This window comes from Hippopotamus amphibius, chromosome 17 (assembly GCF_030028045.1).
Source record: "Hippopotamus amphibius kiboko isolate mHipAmp2 chromosome 17, mHipAmp2.hap2, whole genome shotgun sequence".
NCBI classification, from domain to species: domain Eukaryota; kingdom Metazoa; phylum Chordata; class Mammalia; order Artiodactyla; family Hippopotamidae; genus Hippopotamus; species Hippopotamus amphibius.
Genome location: NC_080202.1, coordinates 28,657,874 through 28,675,737, shown reverse-complemented (window position 1 = coordinate 28,675,737; position 17,864 = coordinate 28,657,874). Strand labels below are relative to the sequence as shown.

General features: G+C 40.9%; 1 protein-coding gene across 2 annotated transcripts; it reads right to left on the bottom strand.

Moving 5' to 3' along the window:
• Positions 1-10,836: 10,836 nt before the first annotated feature.
• TMEM100 (transmembrane protein 100) lies at positions 10,837-16,310 on the bottom strand. 2 transcript variants are annotated; one of them, XM_057716297.1, is made up of 3 exons: positions 16,270-16,310; positions 13,383-13,525; positions 10,837-12,028 (listed from the first exon to the last, which is right to left on the bottom strand). In XM_057716297.1, the coding sequence occupies exon 3, from the start codon at positions 11,961-11,963 to the stop codon at positions 11,559-11,561; it is 405 nt and encodes a 134-aa protein (XP_057572280.1). In that variant the 5' UTR covers positions 11,964-12,028; positions 13,383-13,525; positions 16,270-16,310; the 3' UTR covers positions 10,837-11,558. The 2 variants fall into 2 exon arrangements, with proteins under 2 accessions (XP_057572280.1, XP_057572281.1); XM_057716298.1 differs by lacking the exon at positions 13,383-13,525 and having other exon boundaries at positions 16,270-16,285.
• Positions 16,311-17,864: the final 1,554 nt, after the last annotated feature.

The window sequence follows — 17,864 nt, the reverse complement described above, 5'->3', positions numbered from 1 at the left end:
CCTTTTAAATCATCTATTGCGTGTTGTCTGGGATTTACTCCAAAATAATCTGGTGGTAAATGGGAGTTGGGGGGATGGTACAAATGAACCAAAATGAGCCATGGGTTGATGATTGTTGAAGCTGGGTGATGGGTATGTGGGGGTTCATTATACCATTCTCCCTTACTTTAGTATGTGTTTGAAATTTTCCCTGTACTTTTTTTCTTAAAAATCCATTTTGTCTTCACATTCTGCCTCTGCACAATTCTAGCAGGGTTAATGCTTCTGTTTTAGAAGATGGGAAATTTGCTACCTCTGCTTTTCTTATTGTCCCAACTTGTCTCGTCTTCTTTACCTGACCTAGCTGGTGAAACAGGGGTCTGTCTGCTTGGTGAATCTCAAATACTATTCACCGAGTGGCCCAGGAACCTTGGGCATTGCCAGTCTGAATGCTCAGACTATTTTTGTAACCATTTTAAAATATGCCATGGTAGCAGGAGTTCCAAGTTCAAGGGCTGTGTTTTTACTGGGAACTTCAAATACTACTGCTGGGCTGCAAGTAGAGACTAGGATGGTAGCTTGTTTGTAAAAGTCACCGTGTTCTTTTTCTCTTTCCTCATTCCTTCTCTCTCTCTTGTTTTCCCTCTAGTGGGAAAGCATCTATTGATGGGCTGTTGCAAAGTCGAGGATACAGGAACTTTCTGGTGTTAAATATTTCCAGGATATCAATAAGCAAAGCTGTTTGGGACTGCTGTGAAAGACGTGGTAAATCAGCACCCTGTGTCCCCTTTTGGGGGAATTAAACTCTATTGTTGGTCTGGGATGAAAACAAGTTTAAAACTCAAATGTGAGACCTTGTATGAAAGGGGACGCTCAGGTTTTACTTCACAGGTGTTTCAGAGAGTCAAACAGGAATTTCTTAAATCATACCAGCAGATGGACTTGCCATTTGATCCACAGCAGACCTCATCCTGCACAAACCACATCCAAAATATTATTCCATCCAGTGGGCAAGTCCCTGCAACCTGTCACTGGCAGGCGTCCCCTGAAAGCTGCTCTCGGGAACTTCTCCTGAGGTGTTGCCTTTCTTTCCAACTTGTCTGATTCAATGAGGCCAGAGACTCCTTGAACAACCAAGAGAGGCAAACTGAAAAAATAAGGCAGTCTGACTGGTTAGAAACCTGGGCTGTGGAGGAATGTGGCCAAAGAGGCTGGATTAACAGATGTCAATCACCCATCTCATTTTGCACAGGAAAGACATTTCTTTAATCCACCTGTCCAATTATTTATCATGCTATGTGTTACTTCTTAATTGTCACTTGGGCAAAGTCTTTATGCTGTAAGGTGACACCCTAGTATTTTTTAATGACCTTAGGCAAAGTAATTGACACTGGATCCTGGAGTCAGATGTTCCCAGTGACGCAACTTGTTCTCCCAGTAGCAGGAAAGCTTCCTGCCGTGATTAAGTTAGAACTGTGAAAGCGCTAAAATGTGTTGTCAGCCTTCCTCTGATGCAAGCACTTTTATTATAGAGTCTGGTTGCAGGAGTGAAACAACACATATCTTGCCTCCAAATGTCCCTTTTCTTTCTGGACTAGCCACTCTCTTTAGAAAAGCAATGTGTGCTGGACCTCAAAATGCCAGTGATCACAGTCACGCCTTCCCCAAACACAGTTTTTCTGGCTCTATCCCTTCCCTCTTTTCTATTTCTTTTTCTGGGTTCATATGACAATGCGATCAAAACTGATTTATGTCTGGCAGGCTGCCAATCTCTGGACTCTCATTAACTATCCCAGTCAAGCAAAACAAAAAGCCATCCATTCTGTATTTGAACTTGAAGTGGAAAATCATCTGTGTTTGCTTTTCTCGATAGGAGGCTGAGATGGAGCAAAAGTATAAGTCTATTTTTTTTGGACATGGCCTACACTTCCTGATGAAAATGCTTGAGAACCTGAGAGCTCTGAGGGTCCGATCCACTGTGACTCAACGCTGGATGGTCCCCGTTAAAACAGCACGAAGTGCTTTCGCAACGCCCCCTGCCTGGGTTATCTCTACTACTACTCAAGTTTCCTAGGTAAAGAATATTTTTAGGATATCTTTGCCTCCTGAGTGAATAGTCTGAATTGTTACTGATTCATTAATTTACCAACGTTGTACCACAAGTAATGCAATGAGACCAAAACACACATAACGCTATGGCCTACAAACTTCCGCACTTAACTTAGGAAGAGGAAACCAATAATTTATGTTGCACTCCCGTTACTTTTACACTCAAGATTTTTATAGGTATTCATTCTAAATGACCACAGGCATGGTGTTCCCATTCTGTTGTGATACCAGAGGTTCCGGAATCTAAATATATAGGTTGATACATAGCCTGGGAAGTTGACCCTCTAGGCTTTTACTCTTTTTGTAGGATTATGCCTGAATACCTGAGTCAGACTTAATTCAACCACAAAACATTTCTTTTCACTGCTTAAATTTCCTATACCTTGATGTGAGGGCTCAGCAAGTCCTGAGCAAATGAGTGAACGAGTGGATGAATAAGCTGAGAGGAACCTCATCTCGGAAGTGAGCTGGCGTGAGTCAGCAGTTCCCTGCCCTCGCTGCATACTAGACTCATTTATAAGTCCTTTATTTTTATTTGTGGTATTTCTCCAAGTACCACTTTATTTTTCCCCTCATTCAATATACTTTTAATTATTTCTTATTATAATAATTCAAACAGTATAGAGGAGTCTAAAGAAAAATTGCCTCTTTTTCCTTGAAGTAACACCCCAAAAGTATGTGTGCCCTTAATGACACACCATGTGTTCTTCTATAATTTTTCTTTTTTAAAATGAGCTCAAATACACTCCAGCTTATTTTATAAGAAAGGAATTGGATGATAAATGTTAGCTGAAAACCTGCGTTTTTGCGTAGTGTATTATAGAAATCCTTACAAATTAACACTCGTACATACCAATCTGCCTTATGGTATATGGTATACGTGATATAGATGCACCATAATTCATTCAGAGGTTGTTTTGGTGAATCTGTGTGCACATGCTGGCAATGCAGAAATAAATATTCATGTAGTTTGATTACATCTGTAACTGTCAAACATTCCAGAAGTGGGATTAAGAGCATACACATTGTTCATTGCAGCACTATTTACAATAGCCAGGACATGGAAGCAACCTAAATTTCCATCAACAGATGAATGGATAAAAAAGATGTGGTACATGTATACAATGGAATATTACTTAGCTGTAAAAAGCGATGAAACTGGGACATTTGTAGAGACATGGATAGACCTAGAGACTGTCATACAGAGTGAAGTGAGTCAGAAAGAGAAAAACAAATATAGTATGTTAACATATATATGCAGAATGTAGAAAAATGGTACAAATCAACTGGTTTGCAAGGCGGGAATAGAGACGCAGATGTAGAGAACAAACATATGGACACCAAGTGGAGAAAGCGGGGAGGGTTGGAGGGGGATGAATTGGGAGATTGGGATACCAAATCGTACACTCTAAATATATGCAGTTTATTATCTGTTAACTGTATCTCAATAAAATTTCTTAAAAAAAAAAGCATACACATTTAAGTTTTAATAAAATATGGTCGAATTACCTGATTCTTCACCCTTACCAATACTGGTATTGATCAATCCTCTGCTTTATTATAAATCTATTGAGAAATAAAATGGTATCCTATTGTGGTTATTAATTTATATTTCCTGGGACAGTTTGTTTTTACATACAGATTCTGGGTCTCACTTTGAATCCACTGAACCAGAATCTTTGGGTCTTTGCAGAGCTGCTAGGTGGGTCTGATGCAGTTAGTTAGTGCATGGACAGGCATTTAGGACCACTGATCAAGATGATCTCTTGGTTGAGACATAGACTTCTTTTATTTAAAAAGTAGAACAAAACGAAATCCTCAAAAGCAATATGACAAAACTATACACTTATTTTAGATATTGATGTGAATCTCAACTCACCATCTTAACTTTTTAAAGATGTCTGTGTCCAGTCAGAAAAAAACAATAAAATATAGCCATAGGCATAACCCATTTTAAGACTTGTTGAAACATCCTTAACTGCACGGTCACGGGGCATAGACCCCCAAGGGTGGGCATCCTATAGGAAGCTCTAAAGCCCAGGGACAAGATGGGATGTAAGACAAAGACTTTGATCTGGGTGTGAGTATTATTTCTGTCATGTATGGCCTGTTGGATGACAAGCAAACCATTTAATCTCTCCAAGCCCCCATTTCCTCATCTAAAAATGAGGCTGATGTTTCATAGCGCTTCTGGAAGGAGTTAGCAAGGCAATTCAAGTGAAAATGCTATGTCTACATCCAAGCGCAATGGAAATGCTAACTGGCCCTCTACCAGATAGCATGATAGCTTTAAGGTTTTCTGGAGATACATCAATTTGGATAAGGATATGCTGAACCTAAGGATCTTCTGATTAAGAAAACAAAACATTGATATGTACATGAATTTGGAGGGAGTGGGTTCCTGACAGATATGGCCTAATACAAATTCCTGTGTCAACTCGTTTTCTCTCAGTGTTTGCAATTTCACTCCTGGGGTAAACTGCTGTTTTTTAATGAATGTCCCATTTAAACTGAATTTCTTGTAGCTTCTGTAGTTTTAAATGCCATAAAAACTCACTCAAATCATATGTCAGCTATGCTTTAAAAATAATTTTAAGATAGGTAGAAGTACTACTTAATGTGATGGGTACCAGTCTTTGACATAAAGTGCTTTATATCAATTAACTCAATTAATACTACAACCCTATGAGGTATACCGATATTATTCCCATTTTGTTGATGAGGAAACTGAGGCATGGAGAAGTTGACCTGTACAGAGATACACAGTGAGAAAGCTGAATTTCAAATCCAGATGCTCCGTCTCCAGAGTTCATGGCTTTAACCACAGCACTACACCGACTTCAGGGAAGGTAGGTATTGATATCATGAGGAGGAGGAAGATTTTAGTTATGATAATATTTTTTATTCATGATTCCCATAGAACTCATAGGTTGAAGTTAAGTGTTTGTACTCCTTTAGAATCTGCACGTTTGATTTTCTGGTGGTAAGTTTGAACCCTATGGATATTGGACTTATTGAGCCTCTTTGCTTGGACAGAATTTTGCAGTTGATAAATCCAGTAACAAGTTCTTTCATTTTTGCCTCACAATGATCCAGTGAGGCAGAGATGCTGAAGGCCGCTCTCTCCATGACCTTTCAGCATTCGCTCAAGGTGCTCCCTCTGGGAGTATCCCTGAATGCTCTGCCTTAGGTCTTGCACCTGGCTAACTCTTCTGCCAGTCTTAGTCTCATCGAGTCACCGCCTTCAGGAAGCCTTCTTTGGTTCCCCCTGAAGTGAAAATTTTCCTGCTGTGCACTCTGTCATACCCTGCCTCCAGTTTCAGGCTGAGCCTGGCTGATATTCTGAGTCTTGAGTTTTCCACATCAGCTTCTTGGATGTTTATTCAAGAATCAGGTATTGAAAGGTTACTGTGTACCTAAGAGTACAGGCATTGCAGTTAAGTAGTAGACCCTACTCTACTAACTGTGTGATCTCAATTACTTGGCTTAATCTGTGCTTCAGTTTCCTCATCTGTAAAATACAGATAATAATAGGATCTACTTCATTGGGTTGTTGGGAGGATCCAGTGAGAGCTTCCATTCAAGCAAAGCCCAAAGAATAATGTTTAGAATATAGTAAGTGCTTGGTAAATGCTGTTGTTCACATTGTGAGTTAAACTCCCAGTCTCTAGTGGGGTTTCTTGGTCTCAGAGCGCTTCCCTAAGAATTTATCTCTTGCTGCTTTGCTTTTTCAAAGCCCAAATCTAAATCTTAAATTTCCACTCTAATCTCTTCTCCCTTTTCTAGCCTGCTTTGCCCTATCATGTCCCAAGTTCTAGTAGGGCATCCCCTTTCTGAAGTACATACTTAAAAGCAGATGTTACAACCACCAGAATCACTAAAATGGAAAAGACAAAATGTAAAAAATTGACAGAGAGGTAATGCATCCAGAACTCTCTTATAGTGCTGGTAGAAGAATAAAGTGATTCAAACATTTTTAAAAACTTGGCAGTGAAGCTAAACACATTACCCATCCTTTATTTAATTCAGAGATTCCATTCCTAGGTCTTTCTCAGCCTAGGAGTTGTGTATTTATGTAAACTAAAAACCATGTAGGAGAAATTTCATAATAGCACAATATTAGTTATTTCTTGCTGAATAACAAATTACTCCAAAACTTAGCAACTTACAACAACAAACATTTATTATCTCAGTTTCTGTGGGTCAGGAATCTGTGACTGAGCTGGATGAAGGGCCAGTTTACCCATTAAGCAAGTGCCTGGAGCTCACTGTGCTTGTCAGTACAGTTTCCTTCTTGCAATAAGTAAAATTCACCTTTTTTTTTTTTTTTTTTTTTTTTTTAAGCGGAGGAAAGAGCCCATGAGACAAGTGTGCTTAGAGTCCACTAAAGCCATATAATCACGTAAGGCAGCCCTGGGTCTCCTGTGGGTCTCCCATGAGGTTTTGGTCAAGCTGTCTGCTGGGGACACAGATCCACTTCCACGTTCATTCAGGCAGTTGCTGGCAGATCTCAGCACTTCTCTAGCCATTGGCTGGAGGCCTCAGTGCCTCCGCACACAGGCCTCTTCATCGTGGCCCGAGTGTCCCCACAACATGACAGATGGCTTCCCCCAAGGAAAAGAGGTAGAGAGAGGCACCAAGGTGAAAGTCTCAGCATCTTTATAACCCAGTCTTGGAAGTGACATACCATCACTTCTGCCATTTTCTATGGGTCACACAAACCAACCTGAGACAATGTAGGAGGTGTGTGAGTATCAGGAGGTAGGGATCACTGGGGGCCACTGGGAGCCTGGCTACCACAAGTACTATTTTTAATAGTTAGAAAACTAGAAACTATCCAAATGCCTATCAAAAGTAGCAAGGATAAATATGTGATGGTGTATTCCTACAGCGGAATTCTACACAGTGATGAGAACAAACCCTTTATATAACAACAGGCGGCAATATGGATATACCTCACAAATATAATATTGCACAGAAGAAGCCAGGCACAGAGTACACACCCTACGAGTCCATTTATATAAGGTTAAAAATCAGGCAAAACTACTCATGTGTTAGAGGTGAGGGTAGTGGTCCCTTCTGGAGAGATAATGGCTGGAAATGGATTCAAGGGGGGATTTTGAGGGACCAGCAGTATCTGTTTTTTTAATCTGGTTCCACAGGTGTGTGTGTGTGTGTGTGTGTGTGTGTGTGTGAAATTCATTCAGCTGTACATTTTTCTCTATGTATGTTATACTTTTACAAGAGTTTTCTGAAAATAGGTGTTAGGACTCCTTTTTTGGTTTCCTTTTCCTGTCATTCTGGAAATGGTATGTCACAGCTAAGCGTAAACCCAGGATAACTATAATCTCTAGTTAGCAAATTGGTCTGACTCAAGGCCTCACCAGCTATGAAACCTTGATTGGATAAACCACTTACACTTTTGGAACTATAGTTTGCTTATCTGAGAGCAGGGTAGACACGTACCTCTAGCCTCAACATGTGATGGTGAATACTGAGTAGTATCAGATACAGTTGAGCCCCATCATACACAGGGTCAAAGAGTAATGTAAAATTCAAGTGTAAACAAATTACCTTTGAAAATTCCTTAGATAAGCCTTAAGTCAGTGGGATGCCCCTGAGGCTCAAAAACCAGGAACAAGGAATTTCCTTTTTTTTTGCTTCTCTTTAGATTTATGCTCTGTTCTTCCTTTCTGTGGGGCTGCCTAGGATGAGATTGGCTGGGATGGGGGTGGGAGGAGGGGAGTGGGGGGTATTTCTCACTTTCCTGATCTCTTTTTTATTAAAGACACATAATTGTATTAAATATACATATTCTGCATTAAATATACCTTTATAATGACTCCAATGTATATGAAAGCACCAAAAATTATAACAATATTAAGGAAATATAAGTTATTATTCATATTTGGAACAGGTGTTTTCCCCAGATTATTTTGGTCTAGAAAGCCTTTGTGGATAAAGCCAAGGTTAAACAAAGTGACTAATTAAAGCCATTTAACCCAAACAGGGGGCTGCTTGATGCTTGATGGCATGTTGGGACAATAAGTAGAGAAAGAAGCTGAGGTCAACATTAGATAGTTAAATAATAGTTTTGCAATAGTGTAGGACTTCATAGTTGACAAAATTTAAATCATTTCTTTAAAATTAACCTTATTTTAAAGATAAACCTTATTTTTAAATATAGGGCTTAACTTCTCAAGATCAAAAGAAGTAGCTCAAGAGAGCTTGGATTCATAACCAGATCTTTCAAGTTCAAAACCATGATATGGTACAAACGAGGATTTCTGTCTCTGTCTCTATCTCTGTCTGTCTGCCTATCTGTCTGACTCTCTCTTTAGGGGTGGTGGTGGTTCAAAGAGGTGGGTCTAAGGATTTGTGACCTGGCTCTTCTAGGCTTATCTGGCCTCAGCCACCTCTGTGAGCCAGATTTCCTAGATCAACCAAGATAGTGAGGTGGGGAGAACAGAGTTCCCCAGGTGGCTGTGGTTCTCACCTGGGCAGGGACTTGCTGCCCAGGATGGGGTTAAAAAGCGTTGCTGTGCATTCTAGGATGTACAAGGTTTAGGGAAAATCCTTTTTGTTGGCTTCTGCTGCTCCAGGGTGGGGCCAGGTTATCTTTTCAATGCATACATGCGTGCATCATGCTTGTGGATGCAGTTATCACCTGCTTATCACTTGATAGTCAAACCATTTGTAAAGACAAACCTTGGCCATTAAGGACATATGCTAGGAGATAATTGTGACATCACGATTCAAGTCTGGGTTTATTCTTCTTGTGGGAACTGGGAGCCATGGGACATAGGACTAACCCTGTGTCTTACAGCTTTGCAGGTGTGTACCCCTTTTTAATGTGACTGGAGGCTCCCTCAACAAGGCAAGATCTTCCGGTACTGACTAGAAGAATCCAGAATTAGCCATTGTGAAGTGGCTTAGGGAGGGGGGTAGGGGTGGGCTCAGTGGAGGATCTTCTCCTACTCCTCACATCTAGGAGAGATAGTGCTATTTCTAGTATGATCCTATTTCAGTCTTTACAATTTAAGTCATTCCAATGGGGTTTCTTTTGGGACTTTCAGGTAGCAGCACGAGGCCCCCTGGTGGCCTGAAATAATTCACAAGTTTACTTTTCAAGTATCTGGAAGGGCAGGTGTGGCTAGAGAAATATCATACAAAGGTTGTAAATATTCACCTGTACCTGGTGCTTCCAGTAGAGGCAGGGTGGAGTAGGATGACCTATTTTGGGAGAGTTGAGAACTAAAGCATTTTCTTTTAAGAGATTAAAACAAATAAACTGTAATTCTGGATTAAACACTCAACACTTCCTGATTTTTATTCTTTAGTTCATTTAGCAAATAATTATTGAGTCCATAATCTGTGCAGGACATTTTATTAGGTATCACATAGGGGTTTAAAAAGACCCTTATGCACTTCTAAGGAGATTTGGAAGAAGATAAAACATTTATGACACTAACATGGTAGAAAATGAAAGTTGCCATAAGAAAATAAATAGGTAGAGACTTTTGAAGGAGCAATTCCTTTCAGATAAATGGGAACCTCCAGGAAGAGGTCGCACTTAAGCTGGGGCTCTAATGAGAAGCAGGATTTGGATATGTCTTAGTTGGAGAGGGAAAGGATGGTATCATGCAGGAGGGAAAACAGGAGTTTGAAAATATAGGGAGGTAGGAAAATTGAAGCGTGATCCAGGAACGGGGAATCATCTGGTCTGGCTACCTCATGAGTTTTCGGGTTGGAATGAGAGTGAAAGCTGGATACATCTGTTTGGATCAGACAGAGAAGAACCTTGAACACTTGCCTGAGAAATTTCTTCCTCAAGCAGTGGGGAGGGAGCTTTTGGGTATCTTTGAGCAAAAAAAGGCATGTCGAAGCACAATATCCCTCCCACTGTCATAAACACAATGCCATACACTTGCATTCGGTCAAGAGGAGTGTTGACCTGCATGTGTTCAAGATAATTGCAGTGTAGTCCACCGTATTCAACAACTCCAGACTTTCATCATCTGATCTTCAAAGCCAGGAGAAACTAGGCCATCAAGGTGTCTTCCCTTAACAAAACCACCTGAGCACCAGGGAGCAGTCAGTGCCAGAGGGCTCCTGCCGTATTTAATTAAAGTCCTCCATAGAATGCCTTTCATCAAAAGTACTGTGCTAGGCTTGTTTTGTTTTGCTTTGTTTTTCCAAGCTTTAGGTAAAGCTTTGTGCCTATCTTTTCACCCTGGTTTACTGTGGTTTAAACAACATGAACCAGGGATATTTCTGGCTAGAATTATGGGGTAGAGTCCTAGCTGTTCAATATTCACAAGGTTCAAGCAGTAAGCTTATTTGCATTGTATTATAAACTAACTCAGTTAAACAGCCTGAGAATCTATACAATGCATGGCATATACCTGGTGCTCAAAAACATGTTAAGTGAATATTTAACAATTGATTTGATAAATACGTAACACACATTTAACAACACATTATAAAATTCCTGACCCAAGGCATTGATTTCCAAATTGTAATGGCATAGAAACCTTTTAGAATAAACATAATTCATATTATTCTTCAGAAGTCATGAACAAAAATGACTAATAAAAAATAATCTTTTAGTTAAGAAGAAGCAACATGCCCATTTGAGAGAAATACAATTGAGATGTTGCTGGTGGGGCAAGGGAAGATGGGCAATTTGGAACTGCAGTAAAAATAACTACAATGGAAATAACCATTTAAGCAGTTTCAGCAGCAATGAGTATTTATTATTTTGAATGACATGTACATTAAACTTTAATATAAAAATCATTAAAAGTGCTATATTGGATTATTTTAATATTAATTTATCCCCCCATGTCCTTTAGTAGCTACACCTTTTACCTATTTTTTTAACTTCTGACACATTATTACAATCATCTAAGAACCGTTCAATGTTAAAACATAAAAAATATTAGTTTATTCTTCAAGAAAAGTACCACCAGTGATGAGTTACTGAAAGTGAAAATTAAAACAGATGCTAGAGAATCAACTTTTCGGAGAAAAAAATGATCACAGAATTTCATAGGAGTATGCAAAGTTCAAGGCAGTTTAGACTCTCAGCAGAACATTTTTATGACATAACATCCTAACAGTGTGGCTTATCTCTTTTGGAGGCAGGTCGCTGGTATGCCAGAATTCAAGGTGAATCAAATGCTGTCTAATGCTGTGCACCTCCCATGAACCCTAAAAAGTTTATGTAGAGGAGAAGTTGATTTTTCAGTCTTAGAAATAGCCCTCAGAATTAAGTTTGTCATAGAAGAAGACACAAGTCACTGCTCACAGATGAGAATCCCATCCATCCTCCACCCTCAGGCCACCGCCATGCCTCTGGTCTGCGGCAATGCCAAGTCCATCGTCTCCCACAGCAGCCCTGGGTGCATTAACTGATGAAGTGAGAGCAGGTCCTTCAGGCCATACATCCCATTTGGTCTCATTTAGTCCTAAGCAAACAAGCTTCTCTGATTTGCCACGAGAGTCGTCTGACTCTCACGTCTCTTGGCTTTCTTGCTCCTCTGTCTCACCTTCCAGCACAGGGCGCTGGAGGCTAACAACAAAAGTCCCAATGACAGAAGGACCAGGCCTAAGATGGAGATGATGGAGCCATGGGAATTGAAGCTGTAAGCCACGGCAGTGACCACTATCCCGGCAATGAGGACCACCACGGCAAAGGGGATGATGCAGCGGTAACAGGAGAGCTCAGCACCCCCAGTGGCGGCCGTCAGCTGAATCTCACTGACCAGGGGCACCATGGTGACCACAGCTTCACCGTTGGAGCTCTTCTCCATTGCCACTGGCTTGGGAGACTTCGGGGTTCCCAGGATCTCCTTTATGTGCTCTTCGGTCATTTTTACAGTGGCGTCTCCTGGCTGAGTTCACAGACTAGACCTGGGTGGGCTCACCAGGGTGGAAGCTGTGGAGGAGAAGACAGGAGATGTCAGCTAAATGTATCAGAATGAGCCCCCACAAGCAGGAGTAAAGAGCTTGGGAAACACCACTGTGTTCTTTTCTAGGATGCATGGACGCATGTGAAAATCAACTTGAATATATTTTTCTCCTAATTGTTTGCATTCTCTTTGCATTGAGCAGAAAGCAAGATAAAGCAGAGAACCATAAAGAAAGGGAAGATATAAAAAGCAGGAAGCACTTTACAGTGCTTAATACACTCTGGTAGTCTGCAAATGTTTTACAAGCTTTTCTGCTTTGTCTATTGCTTTTCTTACCTCTAAACACACAGAAAAGCCTCAATCCTAATCCCAAAGCAGCCTCATTCAAGAGGAGAACACGTTATAAACAACACTTCACACAGTCCTTTCCACAGTCCCAGCAACCTAGACTCTGCCAATGTATCCGGGCATAACATGCATTCTTTCCAAACTGTTGCCCATTCATTGTGCACCAAGCAACGTCAAGACCAGCAACCAGCGTACGAATGATGTCCTTGTACATCATCTGACAGTCAACAAGTTAGTTTTTTTTTTGTAACTATTAAATACAGCCAACATGCATCCTGGGTCCATGGTGGGGGTGCAGTTCAGTAAAAATTCAGTCACAATAAGGCCAGGATTTGTGATCTAAAATGTGGCAATATTCTCCAATCCATTTGAAAAGGGAAAAATAAGAAAAAAATAATTCAACAATTTTGTTGGACATAATTTTGTGCTTTTTTATGTTAATAAAAATAGTTGATAAGATCAACTATTAGAGTAATTAGCTGTCAATTCACAAATTTTCTAAATATTTTGAATCTGAACTTTTCAGGATGAAATCTGAGGCTCTCTCGATGAAAAGCCCCTGGCTGAAACGCCATCTATGAGAAATCAGTGAACATTCCTTTCTTGCTCAGACATGGTAAATCATTCTCTTTTACCCTCAAGAAGTGACCTAGCAGCTAAAAAGTTGAGCAGTCATAGTTACTGAAAGCATTTAAAGGAAGATACTGGGTATGATTTCAGTGAGATGAATACTTTGATCATATTAAGCACCCACTGAAAACTAATTCAACCCCAAATCAAACCTCACAGGTTCTTCTTTGCTTTGGGAGATCAGAATATCACTCCTTGTACAATGAACTAAAAGTTAGAGCTGCATGAGGTTTTTAATCACAAAATTAATCACTGCTGTTCAATGGCACCTTAAATACTGGCTAAGCCAGTAAAAGGATATTTGAGATTCTGTCTGAAAGGAAAAAATCTTCACCCCAAAGCTGAGACTTCAGTTAACCTGAAATGAAGCTCTGTCCCCAAAAGACTTACCCTTACCCGTACCTCAGAGAGAAGCAATCCATTACCAGGGAAATCACTGGACTTGGGAGGGAAGGAAAAGCAGAGTCTGAGCTTCTTCTGTGACTTCTGGGAAGACAGCCTGTAACAGCACATCTGTCAACAACGTGACAGGACAGGGATCTCCTCTGGGGAAGAGGAAAGATATAAAATACTATCTGGTGGGTTTTAGATCCTGGAGCTCTTTCCTTCACTCTACCTCTTCCTAAATGACGCTTGTCTTTCCCTCTCTCTCTTTTTATTTCCTCCCCCGCCGGATTGCCCCTCCCTGCCATTTTTTTTTTCCTTCGTTCTTTTCCTTGCCAGCAGATTCCGAGTTTTGGCTTCCCCCAGCTCTGCTCAGTGACATGATAAGTCAGAATCATTCTAGAATCCCCAGAGACGGGAGGCAGCTTTTACTTTTATTTCTCTTGCAGCATTTTGAGTGCACTGCTTTGCATTACTCATTTTTTCCCCAGCCAACCTCCAGATCTTCCTCCTGCCCAGCAGGCATTTTCACAAGAAAATCCCAGAGTCAGCGTTGCAGACCTAGCTGAGGGGACAGAGCCGAAAGGACAGACACTTTTAGGGAGGCAGGAACAGCTGTGAAGTCATGGGGCAGCTGAATCCAGCCTCTAAGCCAGCAAAAATTCTAGGTTCCCAGGTTTCCCGGGTGTTCTTTCTTCATATATGTGTGTTGGCCATCCGAAGCTTAACCCTCCCCTCCACCCCCACCTTATTTGATATTAATTCATTTAGGAACAAGGGTGGGAGATACAAATGTTTGTGGTTCATGGGGAAAAACAGTCATTTTGATTTAAACACGATTACTATTTGTGCTAGGAAGTGAGTAACTTCAGCCATGCTGAAATCACCACCACCACCACCACCGTCACTGTCATTTACAGAGCACCTCCTACCGCAAGGCACATGCAAGGTGCATGCGTTAACATTAATTCTCACTAGTTTACAGATGAGTTTATAGGTAGTTTATAAATGAGGCTCAGAGAGGTTGAGTAATCTGACAAAATTCACGCAGAGGGAGAGAAACCCTTGGCTTGAGCTCTAGGCTTTAAAGAGATTGTTAAATGTAGATTCTTCTTTAATAGGTCTGTAGCAAGCTCCTGGCTGATGTCAATCTGCTGCTCCTCGACTCACTTGAAGGAGCAAGGTATTTTAAATATTCAAAAGTATATGGCTTGACACATCACACTCTCAAACAATAAAGTTAAAGGTCTATTTACCAACCCCTCTCTCCAAATGGACTTAGAGCTTTAGACTTTCTTACAGATAAGCTATTTAAAAATTTAAAGACCCAGATTGTCTTTTGGAAAAATAAGATAATACTGGGCAACTATTATAAGCTTGTCCCTACACTTTTGTAGCTACAAATTATCGATCCTCTATTTTTAATCTATACAAGTTATAATAACTTGTTTTTAATGGATGCAATTAATACTACAAATACAAATTAAATCTTGAAACGGATTTGTTTTCCTTCTTTCTCTTGAGTGGTTAGATTTCTCTAACTGCTGGTGGAGGGTGTGGATGTTCTCAGGCATCTTATCTCTGTTCTGCAATAGCCCACTCTTTCCAGCCTTGTCTAGAAATAATACCTTGGCAATTTTGTCATAAAGGGAGAGGGACCAGAAGTCCTTTTTTCTAGAATGGAAACCAGGGAGAGGGCTTCTTCATTGAAAAGAAATAAAGTTGAAAATTTCCTGAGGTCTGGCTGAGTCGGGGAGCCCTGTCTGCTGAGGACGATGAGTACCTGGAGGGCCCCGGCCACCGCTATCCTCAGACTTTAAAAACGTGGGATGTAAAGGGACACAGCCATTCTCCAGAAGAAGTGCTGTCACTTGGTGTTTGCAATAAGGGGTGCTTAGAACCAGGGGTGCTCAGCACTTGCCAGCAATGCTCTGGGAGGATGGGGATATTAGGGGCCATGGGCCACACAATTAGAAGTTCCTGAGAAGCTCCTTATGAGAGCAGCAGTCTTCCCACTGCAAACTGTGGCTTTTGGGGGCAATTCCTCTCTATTCCCTAGCAGGGGCCTCTTTCCCCCCAACAACTGAAGCTCTGAATATCATCACTCTATCCTGTTGACCATGTTCCCCCGTTGTCAAAGTCAAAGGTACATGATTGGAACTTTTTCCAGAGAGAAGCCAGAGGCGCCTTTTTCTGATGGTGAGCTCTTGGCTAAATTTATAATGAGGGACAGTGAGTGTATCTGTGCCCTGGGAGCAGTGTTGGTCTGTCATTATTGCTCCTAAACCCAAGCCTTCGTCAGTCTTTCCAGGCTTCAGATATTACATTCACCCTAATTCTTCTTCAGCGTGTGTGCATTTACCCAGATACACAGATGCACGTCTTCAGAGTCTAAGCAGACAACTGGTGATTTGTACTGATAAATTACAGAGAAGTAGAAAGCTTTGGGATAAAGCAGAAATTGTATCTAAAGAATAGATACCTATCATTATACCCAAGAACGCCTGCAGTTTTAAATGACTTTTACCTCTTCAAATTAAAATTCAAAGAGAATTCCTAGTGATCAACGCCTGCTGTCTTTGAGTGATTTTTCTCCCTCCTCTCCGTGCCTGTAAGATATTAAACACCCCTGAGAATGCCTTAAGAGACACCTGCCCCCAAATGCAAAATCTCATCCACAAAGCAACCAGTCTTCTTTCTGTAAGACTTCTTTCAGAAGGGAGAGGAAATCTTTCTGGTTCTTCTTAAATACAAGGCTCCAGGAGATTCCTTTAAGCTTGGAGAACTTTTCAGAAAGCTTCCAATTCATGAATTAAATCTACATCCTCCTACCCCACCCCATCCCTCCAAAGATATTCCACATTTCTCTCCCAGATCTTTCAAAAACCAAGGCAAAGATCCTTACCTTTCCCAGCCAGAATTGGACTGACACAGCTGCCAGCTCCCGGCCCACAGCTACCCAGAAAGGGGGATGCAAATCACTATGCTAGGGACCGTAAACAAAGTACTCACCACAGCTTAAACACAATTAAGGGACCGGAGAAAAACTGATGAGAGGAAATTCCTTAAGTGCTGTTGTATTTTCTTCTATGCTTCCCTCTATGAAAATGGAATCCACATTTTTTTTTAAAAAAGGGACCCAAGTTTGGAAAGAATGTCCTCCTTTGTTTTTCTTTCTTTGTATCCTCATTCAGTCTTTCATTTTCCAGCTTTTCCCTATCCAAAGCCCCCATTCTGATACTATCCCCCTGTAATACTGTGAACCTGCAGAAAAGAATTTGTAATCCTTGTTCTACACTTCTAGGAGGGTGTGGGCTTGGGGAGTTTGTGAAGTGAGGAGTGAAAAGGCAAATTAATGTTTTCATCATAACAAGCAAGTAATAAGAGGAGGAAAGGAAGAAGAGATCAATTGATGGTGAAATGGCATTTAGCACCTTGTATGGACCCTCTCCCTAACGCCAGAGGAGAGGTCCTCTCAGTGCTGTTCACCAGAGGGTGGCAAGGCACCATGGAAAATGGTGGTATGTAGGAAAATCACAGCTCTGAGCAACTGAGCAAATCGTCCCCTAAAGGCATCATAAAAAGCAGAATTAGGAACACTTGCTGTTCTGGAGAAAATTCCCCCAAATTAAAAAAAAAATCTCATTTTACTTAGAAACAAGCCAGAAACAAAGTTATTTAGGGGAGGGGGTTATAGAAGTGGAGGAGGACAGGGAAGATCACAAGTACAATGACCAAGAGGAGATTTTGCCTGTTTCCCTTCAGTAGAAGCCAAAGGTTCAATTTCTCAATTCGAAAAGGTAATCTTTTGATTTTTGCCATTGTGTAGATGCTGTTGAAGACCGGGAAATGTCTCCTTTGGGAACACACAAACTTTTCATTTTGTGAGGATCACCCCTATGTGCATTTGATTACTCTCCCATATTTACTTTCAGTTAGCTTTTGCTTGGTGTGGTTGAGTTGGCTAATTTTCAGCAGCCCTGAAGATGCCAGTTCCTCCCAGCCTCTGTCCAATCACCACACGCCTTTGATCTCCATCATCGCCCAGTCCAATTGGATTCAGTGAGATTTAGGAAGCTGGCCAGTTTTTCTTCTTCCCAATGCTCCTTTTAAGGGTGTGTCTGCATTTATGCTCTGAAATCATGGACATTTTGGAAAGTGATCTGTGCCTGTGTGTTCATTTTGGATAACAGGTCACGTTATTATTGCTACCGCTACCTCTGCCCCAAAGCACTTCTCTTTGAGGTCTAGGACATCACATAGAGAGATCTGACAGTAACAAGTAAAATAACAGGTATGCCATAGATACATGTTTTACTATTTTACTATTTGCTGCTTAATTTTAAGGTACCCCAAACTCATAAAATCTGCACAGATATAGAAAGGAAAACACATCTTTTAGATGCACACTCTGGTCACCATTCTCTTACACATTTGGTTCTGAGTCACTATGAAAGATTACATAAACATAAAAAAACCAAGAGTTGCTGAAATCAAGTA

What these genes read in the sequence shown, in the direction of transcription:
- TMEM100 (XM_057716297.1), bottom strand. Translation starts at nt 11,963, where the DNA reads ATGACCGAAGAGCACATAAAGGAGATCCTGGGAACCCCGAAGTCTCCC.